Here is a 26,224-nt window from a genome sequence, read left to right as displayed (position 1 = left end):
TCGACTCATTTAGCGCGAAAGTTTGTACATATGTATATTTTCAACAGCAACAAAAACAATAACAAAATGGGAATGTATTACAGCTTAGAGCTTGGCTACAGGACCTTCGTTATCCAGAAATATATCCAGATGCAAATCATGCATATTCTCAGGATGACAAGCGTATTTGCCCAGGTCTCTGACTCCCACGTCCAGCAGCACCTCGTCGTCCATGAAGAAGTTGCCCGTGTAGTCCCTCGCATTGCGTGTAATTATAGCGTAGGCTGCATCCGCCATAATTTCAGGCTTCCTGGAGTGCTTAGCGGCACCAGGACCACCATGCAGCATTTCTACAGCAGCTGTGTAAATTGAAGTGCGAGGCCAGAGCGCATTAACAGCTACGCCCTTCTCACGGAACTCCTCTGACATGCCCAGGACACACATGGACATGCCATACTTGGCAATGGTGTACGCTGTGTGATTACCGAACCAATGGGGCTTCATGTTTAGCGGTGGCGAAATGTTCAGGATGTGCGGATTTTCGCTCTTCAAGAGATACGGCAAACAAGCCTTGGAACTATAAAAAGCAAGGCATTAAGTCATTTGAAGCGTCAGATTAGACAATGCACTTACACCAGGAATGTGCCTCTTGTATTGATGTTCTGCATCAAGTCATAGCGCTTCATCTCCGTATCCAGCGTGGGCGTCAACGAAATAGCACTGGCATTGTTTATGAGTATATCAATGCCACCAAACTTGGCCACAGCTGCTTCCACCGCCTTCTGCACCTGTTGCTCATCCCGCACATCCACAATGCAAGGCAACGCTTGACCACCCGCCTTTTGGACTGAACATCAAGATAACCAATTTGTTAATCAAAGTACAATCTTTAAACCAGGTACAAAGTGCAATACTTACTTTCCTCGGCGGCGGTATAGATAGTGCCAGCCAACTTAGGATGCGGCTCAGCTGTCTTAGCAGCAATAACTACATTAGCTCCATCTAGCGCAGCCTTCAGCGCAATCTGCTTGCCAATGCCACGAGAAGCGCCCGTAATAAAAATAGTTTTGCCCTTTAATTTGCTAAAAACAATTTATTGTTTTTTAATAAACAACAGAGCTGACAAAAACTCACCCTGTGTTCTTCATGGCTATCGATCAAATGATTGTTCGCAACATAGCAAGTGTGACCAGCGGTCAAAATGCATTGAATCACAGTGTGACCACTCTTTACCAAAATACAAAGAAACTCAAATCATCGATTATCGATAGTAACTTAAAACTTCTACGCTCATCGCTATATAAACAACAATTGCCTTAAACAAAAACATCAAATATTGTAATGATTTAGTTGTTAAAAATGTCGCAAAGTACAACAGAAGCGGATGCCGGCGCCGGGGAAGATGAAACCGCAATGCAGCCGGCGCACGATTACATTGAACTGAAAACTGAGAATGAAATCCAAGCGCTGGAGCAGAAGCAACTTTATGCATATGTGGAGAAGTTACATGGAATCATAAGGAAATACGATACCAAGATAGCAACGTATAAGAAAAAACTAAAACCCTTTGTAAAGAGCAAGTACTTATAGCTAACTGAGCATTTTTAAGGATTGTTCATACTTTGCAGCTGAACAAGCAATCCAATGGCAGCCGTGATATGGGAACACAAGTGTCTAATGAGGAGCTGGCGGAGGCAGCAGAAGCAGAATTGGAATCTCAAGAGCAAGAGAAGGACGAAGCCAAAGAACGTAAGTTTGTAATAATAAAACAAAATTTATTAAGGCTATTAATTGCTACATGAACGTAGCAAGTTTACTTGGTTTTGCTGGCAACGGCGGCAACAAGCGCCGCACCGCGCCCAGAGCCATCTTCTGACAACATAATATCAAACTCCTTATCGGACTTGACGAGCTTGTGCATAGTTTCTCGTATGTAGGCATCGAATTTTGGGTGATATCTATAGACAGAGCCATCAATACCAACTACAACGCGACGATCACTGATTCTATTGATCAAACCACTAACACCAATGGCAACCAAAGTGCCGGCACGCCTGGCCACGCATTCGCAAATGTATTTGAGCTTCTGGCAGTCTTCCACGGCAGCCTTCTCCAGCCCAAAGAGCTGCTTCACAATGCGCCTGGTGTTGGCAAACTCTGGAAACGTATCGTCCTCTATCTCCGACATGTGCTTGGTCTCAAAGATGTCCACATTGTTGCGCAAGATGTCAGCATACTCTTGCCGCTTCGAGCTCAGTTTGAATATGACATTCTGCTCCAGCGCTTGCACAAGCACCAGACGCACTAGCTCGCCCAGATACATGCCTGAGGTCATCTTTTCAAATAGCTGCTCCGAGCGATTAATAGACTTCTCATCTATTTTGCGATCATGCTCCGTGCGCACAAAATCCAACTGTCCACTCTCGCCAAAGGCGCCCCACTCAATGTTAATGATGACCTGCTTCTGTTTGCGCTTGTACGCCGGATCCATCAGCTCCACATTGTCCACGTGCTCTACATAGCAGGCATTGCAGCCCGTGCCCACAATGACGCCTACGCGACAGTCGGGATTACGATGAGCGCAGGACATAAGCGTACCAGTGGTATCATTTAAAATGCCCACAACATCAATCTCCACATCGTCACGACGTTGTATAGCCTCATGCAGCAGACGACCCACATCCTCGCCTTCGACGCCCGCACAGTCGAAGCCCTTGGTCCATCGTGTTAGCATGGCCTCCTTGAGACCCACCTGCTCGCAGGGAAAGCTAAAGGTGAAGCCCAGCGGCAAATAAGCATTACGCATATCATGCTTGGCCACAAACTTCGCTAGACACTCGGCTATGTGATCAAAGAGATCCACGCCTGGACCCACCATCAGATCCTTGGGCACCGCATAGATTTGCGAATCCACGCTGGCATCATGATGCCCCTTGAGCGTTACAAGCAGCACACGAAAGTTAGTGCCGCCCAAGTCCAATGCCAAGTACTTGCCCATCTCATCGCCTGTCGGCAAATCCTGCACATAGGTGGGCCAGCATTTCGTATTCGCCTGCGCTTGCGTTGAACGTTTTAGACCCTTGGCAATCTCGCTGCCAAAGCGTGTGTACACCTCCTGCATCTGGTAATCGCTCAACACAAACGGTTGCATAAGCTTGCGCACCTCCACGTCTAACATTTTAAAATTATGTACGATTAGTATATATAAATAAGAATTAAATGCGATGCCAACTGCTTAGTTTGAGCGATGAGTAACGACTAACCAAGCTGCTTGGTCTAAGGCCGTGTCCGTGTCTGTATCAGCTTAAAGCTTGCACCTGATAAGAATTTTTGCGCTCACAGTTCGCAATGCAATTTAGTCCAGAAACCAGACGTAATAAGAAACGTTAATAAACTGCGCTGCAATTGAAAAACAAGACAAAAACTAAATCTGCGCAGGAGTAAACATATTAGTTAGCTTAAAGTTAGCAATTTTATTATTATTGTTCGAAAACATACCAGCCGTCGAATTCAAAAATCAAACCTTTGTTTATATTTATAAACCAAAACAAATTCTGTATATATTCTTATCAATTAAAAAAATCATCAAATTTCAAGCTTGAGCTTCCACAGAAATTCAGAGCTTCAAAGCAAAACAATAACAATGTTCAAACAAATTATATTATTATTTATTTATCAAGCGATTCGCAAAGTAAATAGATTAGAGTCTAATGCTACAGTACCATATGACTTATAGTTTACTATTACAATTACTGTTACTATCAGTTACCTTTTGCTTTTTAAACTATTTATGTAATTGTATTTTCTTATTGGAAAAAATCATAAAACGTGTAGCGTTGTGCGTCAAACATTAAGCCTGCTGCTAAGGCGACAGATTAGCAAACCAATGTGTTGTAAACAGCTTGACATTTAAATAATCAAAGCATCATTTGTTTCAGTTTCAGCCACGGATGCCTTTAGCTTTGTGGACGAGATGCGCCAGGCAGCACGCCATGCGGAAAATTTAAACAATTTCGTATACGAGCCAACCTCTGGCATGTACTACGATCCCAAGACGGGCTACTACTATAATGCGGTAAATTAATTTACAACATACGTAATCTTTATGACGTGCTTGCAGCAAATTTGTTTGCTATGCGTTGTGACTTATTTTTTTTAAAGGTTATCACTCACTCACACTCACTCGCTCTGTTTCTCACTACAGGAATATGGACTGTACTATGATGGCAATACGGGCTGTTATTATAGCTATGACCAGAGCAAAGATTCGTACGAGTTTCACTCGCAAGCACAGGTGCAGGTAAGCATTGAGGCCAGTACAAAGCCCAACAGTTGTTAATACTTTTCTCTTTTCCCTGGGCCTTACGTGCACTGCAAGACAGTTTTAGACAGTTTTCGCAACCTAAGCATAGACCGAATGCGTAGCAATGCATTAGGTAAGAGCTCTAAACTCGAATAAGCGATAAAAACGCGTATTTCTTTTCTTCACTGGTTGCAGGCCAACGAACAAAAGGCAGCGGCTGAGGATGATGACGCTGATGAGCTGCTGGAAGTGGAATTTGATGAGCAGGGCCAGGTTATCACGGACAAGAAAACGCTGAAGCAAATCAAAGCTGAGAAGCAAAAGATAAAAGATCGCGCAGCCAAAAGCAAACGCAAAGCTAAAAAGAAGCACAAGAAGAAGCACAGCAAGAAGTCCAAGAAGCGTCACAGGCACAGCGATAGTGAGGAGGACCGCAGGCGTTCACGCAAAGCGCGAGATGCGGAGGATGGCGAGCTGTCGGAGTCCTCCAGCAGTTCTAGCACGCAGAGCAGCGACGAGGAAAGCAACAATAGCGACAGCCAAGTGCCTATATTCAAAGCTGCCGGACGTTTTCAAGGTGTGCCAAAGAAATACGCGTTTCTATTGCTCAATTTAAACTAAAACTAATGCCATTTATTATTATAGACATTGCTAAGAAGTATCCGCCCTCGCTGCGTATTATAGTGCAAGAAACCAATGTGCAGGAGCTTACAGTAGGCAGCCTGCATTTGATTACCTACAAGGGCGGTTCGTTGGGGCGTGAGGGCGCTCATGATGTCATCATTCCAGATGTAAATGTCAGCAAGTGCCATTTGAAGTTTCATTACGATACCAAGCAAAGCGTCTACAAGTGCCGCGATCTAGGCTCACGCAATGGCACTATACTCAATGGTCAGCGCATGTGCGAGTCCAAGCTGGCCAGCTCTGATATGGATCTGGTGCATGGCAGCGTTATTGCCATAGCGCAGACTAAGCTGCTGTGTCATGTGCACGAGGGCAACAGCACTTGCGGACTGTGTGAGCCGGGTTTGCTTATTGAGAAGGAAGCAGCTGTAACCCCAGTTATGGCTAGCAATATTCTTAGCCATAAGGAGCAGCTAAAGAAACTGCAAAAGAAATATGGACTGGAAAATGAAAGCAAGTATCTTAATTTTGCTTAGCTTGCAGTCTTTTATTTATATTTATTTTCAATGTAGAATTTGTGGAAAGCAGCAGCACTGCTAATCCTAATTACAACGATCGCAGCGCACAGCGACGCATCAAAGTGGGCAGCAGCACAGACAAGGAGAAGACTGAAGTGGCCTGCGTTAATACGTAAGCTGCATTACTTTATATATTTACTGAACTAAACTTTGTACTTGCATTGCAGTGAAATTGCGAGCAGCAACAAAGGCTTTAAGATGCTCAGCAAACTTGGCTGGCAAAAGGGCGAAACTTTGGGCAAAAGCAATCAGGGACTGCTAACGCCAGTAAGTGCTTTACTTCTATGCCTGCTTCATTTATTCAATTTACTCTGCTGCAGATCAATGTTGTTGGCAACGAAGGCACCAGTGGCTTGGGCAGCAATGAGCCCGCTCCAGTACCTGTGGATAAGCGCAAGTTGGCCAATCTGAAGATTACCCAAGCGCGTTATCAGCGCGCCAATGAGCAGTTGGATGCAAGTGATTGATAGCTTAGTTTGATAAGTTTGGAAACACATTTAATTAACAATTACAATTATAAATATATATATATATATATTATGTTATAATAGATATGAAAAATCTTTGCTATATAAGGTTATGCTATCAGTCGATTAATTAATTTAGTTGCTCACATACAAAAAAAAAAATCATAATAATAATAATGTTTTGTGTTACAAATTAAATGTGTTGCTCGCCAATCAATTGTTATATAAATTAATTAGTTTATGTGTGTGTGTGTGTGTGTGTATGTGTGTGTTTTGTTTAATACGAAAAGCCTCTTAAGATATGTGGTTGTTGTTACATAAATAATTTGTTGTTGTTGCTGCCAAACAAAATAAGCAAAAGCAAACAACGAGAATCTTTGGATGCTGGAACTACACAGAGAAATGTGGCGCGCTATATGCGTCGCTATATATATATACGTTAGATATATAATATGCATATGCTAAATGTGATTTCTATTAAGATATTTTGCTAAGTTATTTGTTTCTTTTTGTTCTAACAGACGCCCGTTGAGCGCACGCCTATGTAGTAACCCGTAGCGCAGGAGTCCTTGCGCATTTCGCAATACGAGTTATATGTGTGATTGTTGTTGCCACAGATTTTGTCCACATTGTAGGGCTGCAAGCATACGAATATTACAAAATATAGTTCAAGTTGTTTCTCTTCCTCTTCTTCTTACCGAGCGCTGTTGCTTGCGTGCACATTTGTAGCGACAGGAGACGCAACGCGGCAGCTGCGTTTGCAGATCCAGCAGACAGGTATCCTTGGGGCCGCACTTGATGTTCGCACAGGTGACGCGGTCCGCTGCCAAAAAATAAAAAAAAACACAAAACTAAAGTTGAAATCAAATTTTTACGACTCGCACACACTTGAGCTTAAAGCTGCTTTCAGTTAAATTCTTAAGTTTTACTTTTATTTTCTTCATGCTTTGCATTTTATTTTTTATGTCTGGCAATTTCGGGTTTTTTTAATGGCCCTCTCGTGCATATCCTGGCCCCAAAAAAAAAAACCAAAATCATGTGAATTTTGGCAGGTGTTGCGCCCTCAGCGCAAAGATTTCAGCCAGGCCAAGACAGCTGTAAAAGCCAAAACTCAAGCTACGCGTAATTCGTGATGCTGTTGCAGTCACAAATAAATGCAATATAGAGTTTTTAAGGCGCTGTACAACAAATTGCACAAAGGGTCTTTCAATTTAAACGAATTGTTATAGCTATGGGTCTAATATGACTTTGACAACAATCCGTGGAATTGGTTTGGCTACCCTTTTGTGTTTTACTGAATTTTAAGCTGTCATTATAAAAATTAAAAAGAATTAAAAGATGCAACTGCAACTGAGTCTTAAAATTCTAAATACTTTCAAAATCCTACTGCAATGGGCTTACTACAGCTTCAAGTTTAGCTTAAACTTAATTTATTTGAGTTATTATTTTCAGAATTTATACATCTACATATATATATATATATTGTCAAACTTTAAATACTTTAAAATCAACTATCAATTGGCTGCAGCTCGAAGTATTTGAATTATTATAATCTATGACTATAAGAGCATCAAACAGTCGACTTAATTAATCTATGCACTTTTTACTCTTGTCTGAAAAGCGCTTACAGCTGTTTTGGCGTCTTTAAATTGAGTGTTGTTGTTAATGTCGTTGTTGCTGCTGTTGGCTGCAACTGCAATTTTGAACGCTGCCACATTATTCACACCACGGGCAATGGCAATGGAGCAGTGGCCAATCTGCAGACGTATAAAATATGCATACACATAAAGCGTGTGTGCCACGCCCCCCTAGCGCCCAACGCCTGACATGCGCAAGACAGTAGCCGCGGATGCGCGAGTAACTCAGGCAGCCAAGCGGCGCACTAGCAACAATGCATGTGTGTGTGTGCGCGTTTATCGTCAACATGATCTGCAACTTGGCAACAATGTTGCAAAATGCCCAGCGGCGAGTGTTGTGCACAATTGCTTAGCGGATAGCGAGGGATGGTTGTTGCCACAGCAACGTGGCATGAAAGCTTGACCGCCGCGTCGCGCACAATTCGTAACAGTTAAAGTTTATTAATTTCAACTGCCAATTTTCAGCCGTCGGCTGGGGCAGTGTGGCAAGGCACGCCCCAACGCACTTGTACTTGTTGATTGTGATGGATATGCTACTTGCCTTGCAGCCAGTCAACCAGCCAGCTAGGTAGCCTGATAATGCCGTCACAATGCCAGCCAACTGTAATTTGTAATGTCGACGTGGTTTAATCAACGCCCGTGGCAAGCTGCAACATTGTGTGGCATGCTGCTTAGGTCAGCGCTGCGTGTGCATTGCGTGTTCCTTAAGGTGATTTTAATACGATCGTAAACTGCTCAGCCGCACAGCCAGACAAAAGTGACGTCGTCGTTCAGTAGATTGTTAGCCACCAGCAACAGCAGCAGCAGCAGGAGCAACAGCAACTGAAGTGGCGTGGGCTGGGGGGCTTTGTACACAAGACAGTTGCAATCACAACGCGCGTGCGCTGACGACGATGGCCCAAAGTCGTCGTGAAAATGGCGTTTTTAATGGTTTGTACGTGTAGTCATATTTCTTGAGGCAACTTTCTGTGGCCACGGACACTGTCTGTCCGCTCTCTCTCTCTCTCTCTCGCTCTTTCTTCTCTCGCTTGCGATCGCGCAGCAAATATTTATGTGAAAGCAGACAAACACACGAAAACCATAAACTTACTAACCATAAAGATAAAATGCTTAAAAAAACGTAAGAAACAAAAAAAGAGCAGCCAGCAACACAGACAACTAAAAATACGTATACGTATGCGTGTGTGTGTGTGTGTTTTATCGACTAAAGATCAACATAAAGTTGCAGACGCAACCAACAAGCGGCAGCAACAACAACAGTAGCTTAAGCACAGCTGCAACCTTTAGCATGCCAAGTTTAAGCTAACTGCACGCACACACGCACACACATAGACAGACTGACAGACAGACAGACAAACATTTGTGCTAAAAGCAAAAGTGAATAATTGTTAATGATCTTAATTTATTTTAATATGCAGCTACTGTGCAAAGAACACAGCAGCAAATGTTGCAAGCCAGCTAGGTGATGAAGCAGAGTAAGAGAGAGCGCGGGAGGGGGTGGCTGGGTTGAGTTGTACCTGAGCAGGCGTTGTACATTGCGCCAATATTTATGAGTTACTTTTAGCGCTAATAGCTTCAATAATGAAGAGTTGCAGATAGCAGCAGCAACCACAGCCATATTGCTGACAGCAGCAACAGCAAGCACTGCAACAAGCAACAGTTGTTGTCTATTAACAAGCAATTCTTTAGCTGCGCTTAGTTACACAGCAAGAAAATTAATAACAAGTAATATTTTATAATATTAAGTTCTTAATCAATGCATTGAAAACATTTAGAAATTGTTTAGAAGACAGTTAAATTTACATACACATTTTGCTATATGAAATGGCAATTCTTTCTTTGACTTAGAAAATTAATTTCAGGAAATATTTTGTTGTTAATTTAAGAGCAGCGCTGCTTGGGATCACAAAAGTTAAAAACAGCAACAATTTTTTTAAATAAGTTTTCGCACAGTGTGATTAGCTTAATAGTGCAGCTATTAAAATTTAACACATACCCCATTAATATTATGAATTGGTTTCAACACCTAAGCAACACTCGCACTTGTCTAAGACTGATGGCTTGTAATTACGCCTACTCTGCATAGCAAAATAAAAATCAACTTGTATAAAATGAGATATTCTACATTGGGTGGACAATGTCTATTGAATGAGATTTTAATTGTAGCGCTTAAGAATTTGTTACAGCTGCTGCTGCTGCTGTTGTTGTTGTGATTGAAGTTTGAGTTGCCTGTTTTGCATTTATTTTGGTTTTAGGCAGTTGCCAACATTAATTACAGGCTGTAATTTGCAACAAAACACAGCAATTAGCACGCAATTGCAAGCGGCAGTCAACAGTCGGCAACTGACATACTAAACCAGTTCTGTTTGACAGTCAGACTGTCTCAGACTGGTGTGCCGAGAATGCCGCAGCCGGCACGCCTTTAATTGAGGCTGACACTGACTATGAAGCTAAGAAGCAGCAGCAGCAGCAGCAACCAAACCAATGTGGGCGGCCAAGCTTGCAATTGTAATTAATTGGTAATTGGAGTCGATCAATTGCATTGTAACCACAAAATTAATAAGCATGAATTATGCCGAGATTGTCAGAGAGACAGAGAGCGATCGAGAGAGAGATGCTGCTGCTGCTGCTGCTGCTGCTGCTGTAGTTAAAGTAGAGCAATGCTGACAGCAACATAGCTAATCAAATTGCTAGCAATCATGGAGCCGTATAAGCAAATGTAGCAATTTTAGCCAACAATGCAACTTGATATGGCTTGACTGTTGCAGACGGCAACAACAACAGCAACAACAACAGCAGCTTGTGGTTGCAGTTGTAACCTCAGTAGCCAGCCTCCGTCAAGTCAATTGCGCTGCTTGGCTGTTGATTGTTGTTTCAATTTGCAGCAGCCGCAGCAGCAGCAGCAGCAGCAGCAGCAACCACTGCAACTGCCAGTCTGCAACTTTCAATTAGCATGATTGAGCCTGATTGAGTTTTAAAGCCAACGATAACTGAATTGCATTTACAAATAACATACCTCGACATGGTCCCGGATATGCCACAGCAATCGAACGTCCAATTTGGCAAATCATACGATTTATATCACAAATGCTCCTGTATGTTTGACCATCAACACCACACACAGCGTGCTCCTCCGCCAGCTCCACAGCTTGATCGTCCCAAGGACAATTGATCTGGCAGGCAATGCAGTGTGGCATCATATTCTGATCCTCTACGCAGATTAAACCATTCAGACATTGCACACCATGACAACTGGCTGAAAGTGTGAGAAATTCATAAGTTAGTCAAATAAAAAACAAAGTGAGATATGCAATAATTTAAGCTGAGCGTCTATCTAACCATAAGAGCTTTATATTGCTGATACTGTAAGATCATAGCTGCAATTTTGATATACAATTTTCAATTATTTAATTGCTATAGAGCATTGAAATTAAAGGCTTCATACATTTGTCCATATTAATTTTTGAAGTGACAAAGGGTCGTAACATCAAGTATAAATCTTATTTAACTTGCACGCTATAAAAGCTACTGCCTTACTATAATATACACTTAGCCCAACTTTGTTTTCAATTGCTTTTAAATTTATTTACATTGAAATTTGCAATTTAAATTTAACACTTGCTTTGCAATTAATTTGCCACAACAGCAACTATGTTGTTGTCTTGGCATTAGATTATGCTATAATTAAACAGCTATGCCAATTTCTATGTTTAGGCTGCGCTATAAACTGTCAAAATTTATTATTGCACATGGTTAGTTGGCAAACGCCTTGGCGCCAAACATTTGACACTTGCGCAAAAAAAAAAAGAATTGCAATCATTTTTCTGCACAAAATTACGAGTAAGTATTATGGAAGTGCTTCAGACAGAGTCAGATAGAGAGAGGGAGAGAGTGCGTGTGTGTGTGTGAAAGAGAGAGGTAGCTGCTTTGGCTATGCAGTGAGATCAACAGATTGCCGATTGCACATTCCATTGCTGGTTGCTGGTGCCATGTTGTCGTCGTCGTCGTCATTGGCACGCGCCATCGTTAGATGCCTGGCGTCTGTGGCTGCCACTGCCGTTTTATGTCTTGTAACAGCAACAACTACTAGCAACTAGCAACAACAGCTTGCGGCTAATCCAACAAGTTCTTATGGCCGTGGCCAAAACAGTTGCTAGTTGCCAGTTGCTGCTTGCTAGTTGCTGGTTGCTGGCTGCTGCTCAAAGTTCTTGTTCATTTTTATTGATCATTTGAGCATGTTTGCGAGTGCTTCCTGTATCATTAAATTATTACACGGCAGCAATGCAGCGAAAGCGTAAGAGCGTTTGCCTACAAAATGGGCGTGGCCGTCTGACCAGTGCGCAACTCTGGCGACGAGTTGTATTTGAGTTGTTTTTTTTTTGGATTTTTGTTTTGTCCGTAATTGAAATGTGCAATAATTTGTCATCTAATCTAATTGTGGCGCTGCGCCGTTTTGGCACGCAAGCAACCCCCTGCCTACCCCGCACCACCCCCTTGGATTTTTGACTTACTCTTGCAGTGGCCACGATAGGCGACCTCCAGTTGGGCGTTGTTGGTGCGACAGGCGCGTTTGCGCAGCTGGCATTCAGTATTGTAGGTGCGTCCATCGTTGCCACAAACCGGATTTATATGTTGCTGTTGCTGTTGCTGCTGTGGAGTAGTGAAGTGAAGCTTGTAAAGCGCGCCTGGCTGTATGCAATGAAAACTAGGCATAGACTTACCAATGTTGCTGCTGCTGGCTCATAAATTCCAGGCAGATATGCTAAATCATCAACATTAGCCAAGTGGCCCGATGACGCAGCCGTTGCACTTCCGTGTTCAGTCAACAACAGACGTTGATGTGCGCCAGACTCAGAGCGAGACCCAGACACAGACATTGTGGTATTTTCTGTCAGCAATGTTGCTGCTGCCACTGCTGCTGCTGTGCGCTGATCCTTGTGGTTGTGCTTATGCTTACGCCTGCGCTGCTGCTGCTGCTGCTGTTGCTCACTGCCATTGTCGTATTGTTGTGCATGATTTGGAGCATGCTGTTGTTGTTGTTGTTGTTGCTGATGTCTGAGTCGAGCTTTGGCATTGTCTTGCTGCTGCTGCGACTGCTCTGACTGTCTATTAATGTTGTTGGCGGGTTCATTAGCATTTGCCAAGTTGTGTCTAGACTGTGCCAACGTCTGCGCAGGCGTGGACGAGTCATTGGCTCCTGTTGCCAACGTTAGCGTCGTCATTGATCTTGTTAAGTGTTTGCCATTGTTGTTGTTGTTGCTATACTCGTTATTGTTGCTGCTGCTGCTGTTGATTTTTCTATGTCTGCGCCGCTCGTTGCTGTTGCTGTTGCTGTTGCTCGCTAACGGCGTCAACTGCATTTTAACTCTGCCTCCACCCTTCAAGTGCAGCCGTCTGGTTGTGGGCTGCTCTTGCAAATTGCTGTTGTCTATAATCAAAAGTCTTCTATGCTTTGTCTCGCCCTGTTTTCTATGACTCGCTCGCTTTGGCATTGGCTGTAGCTGTTGCTGTTGCTGCTGCTGCTGTTGTTGTTGTGTTCTTTGGTTATCAGCGCCATTGTTGTTGTTATTTTTATGCTGGCGTTTGGCGCCATCTAAATCTAAATTGGTGTTTATAATTTCACTACTTAGACTACGTGAGCCACGCAACGCCATTGCCGCTTTCTCTAGCTGCTGCTGCTGCTGCTGTTGTCGCTGCTTTCGTCGCAATGTTGCGCCGCACTCAGGCGCGCAGACACACTTTGGCCGCCCTTTGCGCTTCACACACTTTTTATTTGCACCACATTTAAAGCTCTTGCAGCTCTCTGCGAATCACAAAGCACAAATTTTGCATAATTTCAAATTATTATTTTATTATTGCTGCTGTTGCTGCTTGTTTTGACATCAATTAAACACTCACCCATGCACGGCGCACATTCAACGCCGCCTCCAATCGCAGTTGCAAAAAAATGCTCCACGTTGGACAGCTCACGATCCGTATACGAAAAGGTTTGGCTAGCGCCACAGCATTCCAATTTTGTGATGTTTGTTGAATAGAGGTTGCTGCATTTATCATGACTCTGTTGCGTTTGCCAGCAGGTGCCAGCTGAAATAAAAAAAAAAGCATTAAGCATATATTTTAGTGTCAATAGTTGGCAATTAAAAGTTGTTGAACAAACTTAATTTAATACAAATAAATTGGTTACCAAATCGCTTTTTAAAAATAACTTTAAATTCGAAGTGATCATTTTTATTTTCTAAAGCAAACCATTGTATTTAATTCAATTCTTTATTCTATTCAATATGTATTTTTATTATTTAAGGAAACTGTAAAAATACTTTATATGTTTTAAATAAAACCTTGGGTCAACAAATAATATTGTTTCATATGAGTAAATTAATTAATTTTCTTAAATAAAATGCAATGATTGCTTATTTATTAAACAAAACACTTTGCTTAAATAAGTAAGACGACTGTGTCTATGTGTTTGTAGCTCGGCAATTGGGTTTTATTTTGTTGAAAAATAAAAATATGTCGGGTGCTAATAAATGCCAGGCGAGGTCATAAATAATTTCTTTGGCAAAAATGTTTTATTTATGTTATTTTCTGATTGATTTGGCAGCGCGCGCGTAAGCGCGAGAAAAATTCCAAAGCAAACAAACAAGATTTGTCTTTGTTGTTGTTGTTGGGAAAGAAATTGCGTCATATTTGGATATAATGTGTCACATTTATCGTACACTCACATTTGGAGGCGAATGAACGCGCAGCTGTTCAAGATGCTACCAAAATATATTTATATGCATGGAAACTCAAACTCAAATGTATGCTAAACACATACAGAGAGAAACGCACTGGCGCCACTTTAATGTTACCTGTGTGGGAGTTCGAGTCAAGCCTTAAATAAAGCTGACAGCAGCAACACAGATGCAACTTACCCGCTGCCAGGCGCATGCTCAACAGCAATGCAATTAACAGAGTCATCAATGCTGGCCAGCCAGACTTGCCAGTTGCAGTTGCCGGCAGCAACATTATACGGCTTGTTGTTGTCAAGCAGCGATTGCGCTTTTGTAGACTAGAACTAGATGAATGTGCCGGCTGCTGCTGTTGTTGCTGTTGTTGTTCACGTGCCGTTGACACCTCATCATTAGCAGCGTGCGTAGTGCGTATGTTTGCCGCATTGACGTCATGGTCAGGGCCAGCGGCCATCGCATTCACTTGCTCAACGCATTTCTCATACACAACAGCAGCAACATCATCATCATCACCATCAGCAGCAGCAGCATTATTGGCAATTATGCGGACAGCATAGCGCAAGCAATTGGCCATTGCCTGCAGAAGCTTCCATGTGATAACTATAAATAAACTTAGAATTGTGCTACATTTGCAAACAGTTGTTGTTGCTGCTGTTGCTGGTGTTGCTGCCGCCGCTGCTGACGTCTGCGTGTTTGACAATGTTGCCGCTAATTGGTTTGGTTTGCGCTTACGCGCTTCCGTTGTTGTTACGTTAGCATCTGCCGCAGGAAGTACGCGCATTGTCAGCATTTCTCTGCGCTTGTATTTGTAATTTGATTTTAGCAATGTTAAATTGTTCTGACTGTTTGTTTGATCTTGCTGCTGCTGCTGTTGTTGCTGCTGTTGATGCATGACAAGTCGCGCGGCAATTGTTTGTTGCTAAGCTGCAATGAAAGACGAAGACATTTTTCAAATTAAATACAGCACATAAGTATATATTTATTTTGTATTTATGTTCAAGCTGTAGAACATTTTCAAATAATTAATTACATGCAGCGAATTATCTTAAAATTTATTCTAAGTTATGCAACAATTGTAAGAAAATGCTGAACATTAATTTCCCTAAAACTTATTTAAAATTCTTAACAATTCATCAATTCTATATTCATCATTTGGTATATATAGGCACTTTTCACTGTAGCTTAGAAACAATGTTAGATGGCAAACAGCTTGTAGGCTTGTGGCAACAACGTCAAACGTCACTTGAATGAAGCACATGCTTCAAGCAACATGATGCAACCAGCAACAGCAACAACAACAACAACAGCAATGAGCACAAAGAATGTTTTGTAAAAATAAGCAGAGAGAAGTGTAGAAGACACACACACACATTGGCATAGAGAGACTGCAAAGAGGCAACAATTAAGTCTCAAATGTTGAGTTGACATTGAGCAGGCGGTTTTCAAAATGCGACTACTAAAAATAAAGAACCTGTTGCTTGTTGGCTGTCATCATCATCATGTTGCTGTTGTCTGCTGCGTCTGCAATATGCGGCCGGCAAATGTCGCACAGACAGTCGACTGAGGCAGGTGCGCGAACTTCTTCTTCTTCTTGTTGTTGCTGTTGTTGTTGTTAGGTTTGGCGCATAATGCAGTCGCGTTTGTCTTCGTCTTCGTCAGCGTCTGCGTTTGAGTCTGAATTTTGTTTGGCATTTGGGTTTTTTTTTATTTTATTTTTATTTTGGGCTGCGTCTTGACATTAAGGACGTGCTTGAGGCACAAGCATATGCAGCGTAGACATGCAACAATTGCATTGAGCCAAAAACCGAAACGTGACTGGAGTGTGACTGACGGACGCGCTGCTGCGTTGCGTTTCCAAGCTCAAGCAGCCTAATTTGATACAACTTGTGGCAACGTCCTTGAGCAGCCTTCGCCGCACCCTCCCCCCCTCGCTCCGCAGCTGTTGCTGCTAGCGCTGAGTGCTCTGGTCTGCCCAAGGCTGACTCTTATCTAACGAAAATTAGCCCCATCAGGCTTGAAGAGCGACCAACAAGCGACTAACAACAACAACTTGAGAAAATTGTATTTGCTTTTTAACTTTGCTGACTTTGGTCGACGCATGCGGCGTTCACTGGCTTTGCATACACTGCGCAAAAAGCTTAGGAAATAAATAAGCGAATAATTCTTTGAAGCAATAGCATATTGAAAATGTATTAGACTTAAGCTAGAAGAGAGAGAATTTAATTAAAATATAATATAAATAAAAATATTTGTTGGCATACAGAATAAAAAGCTTTGATACTTTTTTGATTAATATATAAATACTTGGAGTAACAAGTACAACTACAATTTTCTTCTTTTTTATATTAAATTTTTGTTTTTTATTTTTGCAACGTGTAGAACGCTGCTTAGCAGCTTGCCGTCTGCCCAGACACATTGCGCACATTTCCTCGTAAACAATTAATGACCTACTGCGTCATGGTTCAGTCGCCTGGCCTTAAACTAGCGATAGAGGGGGCTAGGCGGGGGGGCGTGGCTGTAGCCTAGTGCAGCGGGGTAGCTGCAAAATTATTGCGTTAACATGCGTTGCGACATTTTATATGATAGTCGAGTACGTTTGGTCGCTCGCTTGGACGATTGCTTGGTTCGATAGCGCGCCGTCGACTGCAGCTTAAGCCAGACGCTGTCTGCAACACACACATAGATACACACACACACACACGCACTTGCATTGAAGCTGCATTCCTGTCGTGCCGCGTGCAAAGAGACGCTTTTGCTGCTATTTTTAGACTTTGGCGCAGTCAGTGGGTTTATTTTATTTTAGAATTTGTTATTTATTTAAGTTACAGCTGTTGTTGTTGTTGTTGTAACAGTTTCAGCCGTGTGTTTACTGTACTTGTGCAGTTTGCTTTTACTCAAATGCTTCACATTCCTGCCTGCAACAGCAGCAGCAGCAGCAACAACAATAACCACAGCACAAATTTGGTGCCTGGCAGGACAGCAACAGCAACAGCAAAATGCAAGGAGAAGCGCATAAAATGCATGCAACGCCGGCAAAAGCTTAGCAACTGCATTGCCAAACTTCAATAACAACACACACACACACACATACACACAAACTTATGCACTTTATGCTGCTTGTGTGTGTGTTTTTTATTTAGGTATTTTTTTTCTTTCTTAATGCAGTTTGACCGTTGGCCGCTCTGCCTGCTTAAAATACCTGTTTTTATTTTTGTCGCTGTTGTTGTTTTTTTTTTTTTGGGCATTTATTCTGCATTTTTTGTATTGGATTGCAGCCTCTGCTGTGCCTTGAGATTGTTTATTGTTGTTGTTGCTGCTGTTGCTGCTGCTGCTGCACTTGAGCAACAAGTGCATTATATTCTAAAATAACATTTTTGGCATAACTGCGATCATTTTATATGGTAACCAAGCACCAAAACTTTTACTTACACACACACATTTATATATAAATTATATGCTTAATGCATGAAGTTGCAGTTGCAACTTGTGCTGTTGTTGCAAGCACGTGGCTTTAATTAAAATTGCAAGTCAAGTTACAATTTTTCAAATATTTTGATTGATTGATTTTGATATTAATATTTACAATATTTATTTACGCCTGAATATAAAACAATTCTTAGAAAAAAAGGCTGTTGACATTGCAGTCTTCAAAGTTTAAGCTCAGATTAAGATTAATTAAACTATAATATACGCTGCATCAAAAGGGACAGCCAGATAGACGTAAGCATAAAGTACAAAACTTTTTAATTAAACTAGCTGATTAAGCATATATTATATGCATATTGTCTTCTAACCTCGATTATGAGCATTGGCATCATCTGTTGCTAGTTGCAACTAGTCTTAAGTCTATATGCAAACTGATACAAAAGATAAAGTTATTATATGGCATAAATAGTGTAGCCTGCATAATTATCTCATAGCGCAAACAATAGAGCATTAAATATTCTTTTATATACATTTTAATCAAGCTCACTGCTCTCTCTCTCTCTCTCTTCCTCAAATATTTATTTACCTGCGTTCCAACGCACACTAAACTGACTCAAACTGGCGTCAACTCATTCAGTTTTCAGTTCATTCAGTTTTGAGCAAATGAAGCTGCTTCCTGCTGCTGTCGATGATGATGCTGCGGCTGCTGCTGCTGCTGTTGTTGTGGCAACAAAGTTGCCGCGATTGCGCAACAGCAACAAACGCCGACGTCGCCAACGTTTGCTGACCTGAGTTTATTTTTAGCAAAGCAAACGCAGTTGGTTTCGGTCTCGGCCTCGGTCTGGGTCTGGGTCTAGCTTATGGTCAGCACTATTTGTATGTATGTGTCTCCGTGTGTGTGTGTGTGTGTGTTTGGGTCGTTGAGTAACTGTGCTGGAGTAGGGTCAGCTAGACGTTAACGTTATGCGCGCTGGCACAATAACAAACAAAAAGATTTCAGTTAAAGTCAATCGCAGGCTTCTTGGTAAATATTTCTGTTGTCAACAGGAAATTCCTTTCAGCAAACTCATCAAGCTTAAGTAAATGTTGCCCCGAAGAACAGTGAAAAACAAAGAGGGCAAACTTTTTGGCGCGAGATTAATGACATTTGCTTTGGTCGGCCGCGCCCCCGCCTCCCAAAAGTGCCGCCCACTTACGCACAAATATTTGCATATTGACAGCGTTGAACCGCAGCCATCGTCGTCGTTTGTTATGCAAGCAGTAAATTTTCAATAAACAAAAGCAACAACAACAACAGCAACAAATCAAATCAAGTCAGCCAAGCTGACGCGCTGCTGGATTTATATGCACAGACAGACGAGCCTCCCACAGCAGCAGCATCATGTGATCCATTTTATGCAGACAGTTTGTTTGTTTTTTTAGTCGCTGCGCGTCACACACGTTTCTGCTTGCCACATTACACATACGCAGCGTTGCACGTAAAACGATACGCAAGTGCTGCTTACATTGCTCTGATCTAATGGCAACAGCAGCAGCAGCAGCAATGTCTCATTAACAACAACAACAACTTGCAGCATAAACAGGAAATGGGCAAGAACGTTCCTTTATTTTTTTGCTAACAAATTTGCTAACAATTTGCTGCTGTTGTATTTGTTATTATTATTCTGCGTGAAATTGTTGTTGACACTCTTGCGCTCTCTCTTTCTCTAGTTTACATATTGCAGCTGCAGTTGTTGTTGCTGTTGTTTGTTTTCATCAACTATTAGGCTTTACTGTCTGCCTTATAAAGGAAATAAATCATGATATTGCCATATTACTGTTGCTGCTGCTGCTGTTGTTGTTGTTATTGTTGTTGTCGTCGTCGCAGTGCTATGTAAATAAATAACGTCGGCATATGAAATTGGATCTGTTATTGAGTCTTTCGATATATTTTGTTTTTTTCTTGCTTTTTTTTTTTGTTGAAACTATGCAAGAATTTTTTTATATTTTGTTATTGTCTGAGCCTGCGACAATTGTACGTGGAAATCTTATTTATTTGTTTTTATTGCCGCTGCTTTCATTTGCTGCACAATTGCTATTAATTGTTAGTCAAAGTTATTTGTGTCAGTTCAACGTAAAGTTTAAACAAAACCAATTGCAAGTTGCAGTTGCTGTTGCACTTGGCACAACAACAAAGTGTCAGAAATATGCAAAGTTTGCAGACACTTTTCTGCTTAAAGACAAACAACAACAACAACAGCAACATTAACAAAGTTAACAAATAAAAAGTGCGCACAAGCGTTAAATGCGTATTAACAACTTTTGTCTGTCAACACAAAGTTGAGTTTAATTTTAAGTTAAATGTTTATAAAACTAGTAAAACTAAGACATAAATAAATTGCTACACTTACCGCTGTCTATTTAAATTGTTTATAAACAATTTGTAGCGCTTTTCAATTTTTGTATAAACTTTTGCACTTTTCAAACAGTTTGCATTTAGTAAACTTATTTTTGGCTGTGTAAACCTTTTAATTTATTTATGTAAAAAGCACGTATAATGCAAAAATGTTGCCTAGATCAACAATAATTTAATTGTTGTTGCTCTTGCGTTGCTTTTTGTTGTCAATTTAACTGCTGCACACACACAATTCGATTCATAAATAAATTAAACACGAAATTAAAATTAAAGCTTGCAATTATTTAAACGCGCTTATAGTTTTAAATTTGAAACTGTTAACTGTGCTTGTTCTTTTGGCTTGGCACTGCCTTTGGGCAAAGTATAAGCGTGCGCCCCAACTGCTGGTCGAATGCCGACTGAATTTTGAAAACCAAACCAAAGTTCTCATTTAGGTAGCAAAAGAGCCAAAGCCAGAGCGCGCGCGCCTCTGCCGCTGCTGCTGTTGCTGTTGCTGGTGATATGAGTATGAGATTAAGTATACGATGAGAGAGAGAGAGAGAGTAAGAGCGAGAGCGCGCGCTTGCTTTGCATGCAGTTTGTTGTTGTTGTTGCTGTTGCTGCTGCTGCTGCTGCGTTTTTATATGCAGGCAAGTTGTTTACTTGTTGCTTTTGCTTTAAAAGGACTTTGTGGCGAATTTTCAATTAAAACAATGTTTAATATGTTAAGTGTTGAGCACAAGAGAGCGCTGGTTGCAATTGCAGTTGTTTTGGCTAAACAGCTGATGCTACTGCGTTGTTGTTGTTGTTGTTGTTTTTTTATTGCTATTTTTTTATGTGCGTCTGTGTGTGTGCATTTCCGGCTGACTGTGTGCCAACTGCCAGCTGCAATTGCATTCTGTTTGTGTGTGTGTATATGTGTGTGAGAGGCTCATTAAATGCAGCAGCAGCAGCAGCAAGTGCCATAGTCAAACATGAACATAAGCATAAAAAAAAGCATTTTGCTGGCCTTAACTGTCTATTGTTTTGTGCCTAACTAGCTAAACTGGTCAAAAGCGTTTACTTTATGACGCCAACAGCGTCATCATTTAGATCTAATTGCCAGATACTTTAAGCCATAAACAAAGCTGCACACACCGACAACAACAACAGCAGCAGCAGCAAAAATTAAGAAATTTTTTTGTGCAGCGTTCGCTCAATTACTGCTGAGCTGAGCTGAGCTGCAGCGTTTTATTGGCCAATGGCGTGTGTTAAGCGCATTAAGCCTTTACTTTACTTATACCTTAACTAATGAACAGCAGCAGCAGCAGCAATGCATGTGTCTGCAACATTTGTGTGTGGCATGGCCACATCGGAGTCTGTGTCTGCACTTATGTTTGCTTGTCTGTCTAACAAATAAGCGCGCAACACACATGACGTATGCGCAATGCTCTGAAATAAAGGATGTATGCCAATCATTTCCGCTGCTATAAATATATATACTTTTCATTGCCAGCTTTACTTTTACGCATGCAGCTATTTTTATAAACTTATGACTGACTGCCAGCCAATTGCCAAACAAAAAATATTGCACATGCTTGCGTTTGATTTCGGGTTTTTGCAACATATCAAAGGCACCTCAAAATGCGGAAGTGCTTCAGCTGGCAAACCATAAGTTAAACAAGGCGTATGCGTAATATGACCAAAATGTGCAACTACAATTTAGTTTTGTGGCAGCCAGTTAATCCGATTGCTATTTAATTTGCTCGATATTGAAAATTTTGGTTTACGGCAATCTGAAATTACAAATCGTCAAATGTATTAAGGCAGAATTGGCTTAAGCAACAGGACGAGCTTCAAATAAGGAAGCAAACATAAATTAAACAAACTTCTAGGTTAAATTTTGACATATCTATTTATGCTGAAGAAATTTATTGATTTATAGCTTGCAGTATAGTTTGATCTGTCTGCATTAAACTGCACTCTATCATCTTATATGCATTTGCCCAAAAATCTTTATATTTAACTATTTGTGTGCACGTTTCTCACGCTAATTAGTGCTGAATACAACTGCAGTTGCTGTGGGGGAGGCTTATTTAACGGGCGGTTTAGGTTGCAGCTTAAGTGGCGGCAATTTGCGTTGCCTCAAGGATATTCGATGACAAAAAGAAATTGCTTTGCGTTAAGCCTTGTCTGTGCCTTGTTGTCTTGTCTAGACTGATTTCTCTTTAGTTGCATGTGTGTGTGTGTGTGTTGCATGTGTTTGTGTGTATTAGTCCGCTTAGGCTTGTTCGACTGTCGGCACTTAACATCAAAGCAAAAGCCATTGCAATTGGCTAGACAGCGCCATTATAATCCTCGTTAGTCGGTTTGCAGTTGGACAGTCACAGCTGTCCATGTGTCTGTCTGTCTGTCCGTCTTCGATGCACATATGTGCAACATTGATGATGTGCTGTTAACGTATTTTATGCATAATTTACTAATAACAATGGCTATATGCATTTACAAATTATGTTTGTTTTTAAAATACATACATTCATATCATAAATATAATTCAAAGCCATAGTTATCTAAACGATAGGCTGGATTTCCACATTTATTGCACACTTGATATTAAAATTGAATTCGTTTTTCGCTTTAGCGTGTGACTGAAATAAATTTGTTGGAAATGAGAAATTTATATTATCTGATTTTGCTATAAAATTACTATCACTATTTAGCTAAGCGCAATTCAAAAAAGTTAAGAATTTGTAAACGTTTAATTTTTATTTCGTTGCTGCTAATGTTTCACGTAGCAATCAACAATCAATTGTGAAGCAAGCAGCTTTCGTAAGAGAGCTAAAATGAGAAAGCTTTTGCGCTTTCGCATTTAAGTGTTGTAAAGTAAATAAAACCGTGTTTGAAGTTAGCAACGTTGCTAAATTGTTATTACAGTGAAGCATTCAGTGCTGTAAAATACAGTGCAATAAAATAGTTTGTGACTTTGCTAAAATGGTGAGTGTACTTGATGTTGTCAACGGCTCGTATACTTGCTAAAATCCATAGCATGCTTTCCAGCTGCAAAACAAATTCAAAAAATAAACAAGAAACTTGTAGATTGAAATTGGAATTTTTCTAAAATATCCTTTAGTCCTATCAATATCTTATGGATATCCAATAGCTTATCACTATATTAAAGCATTCATCGCGTAAAGTTCAGTCAGCTATCACCCGTGGATACTCTTAGCCTGTAGTGCAGTGTAATCCAAAACGTAGGCCAACAACTTTATTGCTTATTTGGTCTGAAACTCTTGGAGCTCTCTCTCGCTCACGCTCTTTAAGCCAGCTGCGGTCTTAAAACGTGTTTTAGCCACTTGGCAGCGCTCATTGGCCCGTCGCTGCTGTTTTATTCAGTTGAATTCGAAACGCGTCTCCGTTTGGTTGTGGGCACTCGGTGGCAATATTTGTTTGTAACTTTTTAACAGCAACTCTTGGCCAGGCCAAAGGCAGTTTGCGTATAAGCTGTAAGTCTTAGCTGTGTGTATTTGTGTGTGCGTGCGGAGCAAGTGCGTCTGAAGCGTCAAAGCTCCAGAGTTCGATCGTCGAACGTTTACCATTTGATACCATTGTGTGTGCGTTGGGGCTTCAATTGTAACGCGTCTTTTTGTTTTTACGTATGCAAAGCGCGTAATTTTGCATTACGGTTGTTTCAACGTCATAAAAGTGATCAGAGACCCCGCGCTATCCGCTCGCGCGCTGTTGCCCACGTTTGCCGGCAGTTCAGTCACTCGGTCATTACTTGTTGATTTCGAATTTGTTGTGTGTCTGCTGTAAGCGCTTTTACTTGGGAAAATTTCACTTTGCATTGAAAGCAAGTTTTTCAGTAATTTAATAAAGCAAACAATGCGCATACGCTCTGTATGTTTGGCACACTGTGCGTGCTAGTTTTTGCCTCACTGCACTCGTTAACCAACGCATTGAGGCATTGAGATTCTTAGTCATTAACATAAAGTAATAGCCCACCCACACACCCCCCTGAGCGAGTCTTTAGCACAGCCTTCAATTAACAACTGGCAAGAATTGTGCATTAAAATTTATTAATTACAAGCGCATATTAATTAAACAACGAAGGTTAACTTTTATTGCAATTATTTGACATGGCAACTGTCAAATATGTTTTTAAGAAATTAACGTTCAAAATTATATGCAAATTGCCGAAGCAAGTGCAGAAATAGATATGACAGCATTAGCGTTTTTAATTGTAAACAAATGTATCTTCACAATATTGTTAAAAATATTTGCTGCATGACAGTTTCAAGGTGAATGCTGCCATTCAACAGGTGAAAATTTATAGCCAAAAATATGCGCAAATTGTTTAGCCAAACAAGTTAATATTGAAGCAGCTTTTGAAATGCAGTTGGCATAAAACAAATTAGAACTCGGTCCACTCTAACGTATGCGTATTATAAAGATTGATCATACGCCGCATGTTGCCTTGAACTTTTGCAAGCAACAACAGCACGCCATAAATTTTTTAATTAAATTTTAACGGTAACCCAAACGCGCAGTTTTGTGCCAATATCTTATATTTGTTAAACGAAATTTCTACAGCAAATGCCAAACCCGTTTTGGCCGCGATCTAAAATCCATAAGTGAATAACAAAAACAAAAAAATGCAAATCAAATAAATTGTTATATTAATTTACAAATTGTGTGCTAAAGATTAAAACAAAATACAACAGCAACAACACTAGTAACAAATTACAAGCAAAATTGCAAACAACAAATTCCCCAAAAACAAAAAGCAAACAACAAAATGTCTGCGCCAGCGCAACGGGCATCCAAGTTGATGTCTGTTTGGAGCCTCATCATCAACATCTTGCTTTGCTGCTGTTGCTTCTTCTTCGCTCCGAGCAGCGCACAAGGTGAGTGAGTTTTACATATAGACATATGCACATATGATATTTTATTATGTTAAACAAGTACAACGTATTTTAAATTGAATTTTTAAAAAAGCTCGACAGCTTTTAGTCGTTTACTCTGTCGCAGTTATTGTTATTGTTTTTAATCTCAACTTACACGCTGTACACGCGAAGACACCCAGCACTGATTCACTTTATCTCTACGCTTGGCGGCCGAAATCTTTTGCTTGGGCCGCTCTACAGCCGGAACTTCTGTGCTGAAGGTCTGGGTCTGCGTCTCTGCGTCAACTTCTGTGTTTGGGGGTCTTTCTGAAGAGCTATAAAAATTATAAAAATAGTATAAGAAAATCTTATTGGAAATGCGCGACCGTTAGTATGAGGGTCGTTATACATATAATGGGACTACAGTTCGGAGGAACTGAAGTCAAACGTAGCTCCGTAGCATCGTCAGTGATGGATAAACCGGGGAAACCTGCCTATTTTCTTTGTGCTGCTGGTCGAGTAAGACGTGCCGCGGAGATACGTTTCGCTCTATATTATATAAGAAAAAAGTTTATTAAATATAGCCAAATAACGATGCCATCTTGAATGAAATCGCCAACCCGTCGCTGACGAATACAATAAAAATGCGTGTACAAAATTAAAAGAACTATGATTTGTCACGAGTAAGTTAATGAAACACAAAAAGCAACAAGCCGCCAAGTCATCATATGCTCAAAAGAAAATAATCAACACGTACAATATTTCCGCAGTGCATGTCAAACTGTCTGCGGCTTGGGCGACACCTGCAACTTGCCGTTAACCACAACATTTTTTCGACTTAACTTTATCAGGCAGGTCAATAAAAGTGTTTGCTTAACGGTCGTGTAAAATCAAGTCGTTCCAAGTATTATTGTTCTCTGTTCTTAATTACGTTTTTAAGCACAACGCTCTGATTGCATTTTTAATTTTTGGCAGCAATAACCTAAATTCATTTTGGCTGGAGGCACAATTTTCTAAATTATTTAACAAATTTCCAAGTCAAAATACTTAATGCGTTGGTTTGATATATTATTTAACAGATTGACAAAAGGCAAACAATATTTAATTAATGGAAAACAAAGCGCATTTAATATATACAAGCCTCTTGCATAACGCCGCAGAGTCTGACCAAAGGCCTTTCTACTAAAATATAACTTAAAAGCGAATCCACAAAATTCAATAAAATAATAGAGTGTAAGTCTAT

General features: G+C 40.8%; 5 protein-coding genes across 6 annotated transcripts in view; 2 read left to right on the top strand and 3 right to left on the bottom strand.

Moving 5' to 3' along the window:
• Positions 1-13: 13 nt before the first annotated feature.
• Positions 14-1,136, bottom strand: LOC108596629 (hydroxysteroid dehydrogenase-like protein 2). Its single transcript, XM_017982576.2, has 4 exons — positions 1,114-1,136; positions 898-1,061; positions 613-826; positions 14-556 (listed from the first exon to the last, which is right to left on the bottom strand). Exons 1-4 carry the CDS (start codon positions 1,125-1,127, stop codon positions 85-87), a joined length of 864 nt encoding a protein of 287 aa, XP_017838065.1. The 5' UTR covers positions 1,128-1,136; the 3' UTR covers positions 14-84.
• Positions 1,137-1,276: 140 nt separating this feature from the next.
• Positions 1,277-5,986, top strand: LOC108596627 (angiogenic factor with G patch and FHA domains 1). 2 transcript variants are annotated; one of them, XM_017982574.1, is made up of 9 exons: positions 1,277-1,548; positions 1,608-1,728; positions 3,918-4,054; positions 4,184-4,273; positions 4,478-4,859; positions 4,928-5,419; positions 5,479-5,596; positions 5,652-5,751; positions 5,805-5,986. In XM_017982574.1, the coding sequence occupies exons 1-9, from the start codon at positions 1,339-1,341 to the stop codon at positions 5,949-5,951; spliced, it is 1,797 nt and encodes a 598-aa protein (XP_017838063.1). In that variant the 5' UTR covers positions 1,277-1,338; the 3' UTR covers positions 5,952-5,986. The 2 variants fall into 2 exon arrangements, with proteins under 2 accessions (XP_017838063.1, XP_017838062.1); XM_017982573.1 differs by having other exon boundaries at positions 4,184-4,279.
• LOC108596628 (hexokinase type 2) lies at positions 1,734-3,238 on the bottom strand. The gene has a single exon (XM_017982575.2). The coding sequence runs from the start codon at positions 3,155-3,157 to the stop codon at positions 1,793-1,795; it is 1,365 nt and encodes a 454-aa protein (XP_017838064.1). The 5' UTR covers positions 3,158-3,238; the 3' UTR covers positions 1,734-1,792.
• A 175-nt stretch (positions 5,987-6,161) lies between the features above and the next one.
• On the bottom strand, positions 6,162-14,958 carry LOC108597721 (AF4/FMR2 family member 4). The gene is made up of 7 exons (XM_017984413.2): positions 14,503-14,958; positions 13,487-13,672; positions 12,310-13,391; positions 12,100-12,235; positions 10,605-10,844; positions 6,650-6,774; positions 6,162-6,588 (listed from the first exon to the last, which is right to left on the bottom strand). Exons 1-7 carry the CDS (start codon positions 14,891-14,893, stop codon positions 6,466-6,468), a joined length of 2,283 nt encoding a protein of 760 aa, XP_017839902.2. The 5' UTR covers positions 14,894-14,958; the 3' UTR covers positions 6,162-6,465.
• A 9,877-nt stretch (positions 14,959-24,835) lies between these two features.
• LOC108596994 (mucin-5AC) overlaps positions 24,836-26,224 on the top strand; it is a 28,471-nt gene continuing 27,082 nt past the window's right edge. Inside the window, exon 1 of the mRNA XM_017983264.1 lies at positions 24,836-25,002. Within this exon, the coding sequence (XP_017838753.1) occupies positions 24,894-25,002 (109 nt within the window). The 5' untranslated portion in view covers positions 24,836-24,893. The remainder of the gene's footprint in view (positions 25,003-26,224) is intronic.

This window comes from Drosophila busckii, chromosome 2R (genome assembly GCF_011750605.1).
Source record: "Drosophila busckii strain San Diego stock center, stock number 13000-0081.31 chromosome 2R, ASM1175060v1, whole genome shotgun sequence".
In the NCBI taxonomy this organism is placed as follows: Eukaryota; Metazoa; Arthropoda; class Insecta; order Diptera; family Drosophilidae; genus Drosophila; species Drosophila busckii.
Note: the sequence above shows the minus strand (reverse complement) of the source record. Positions and strands in the feature narration are given on the sequence as shown.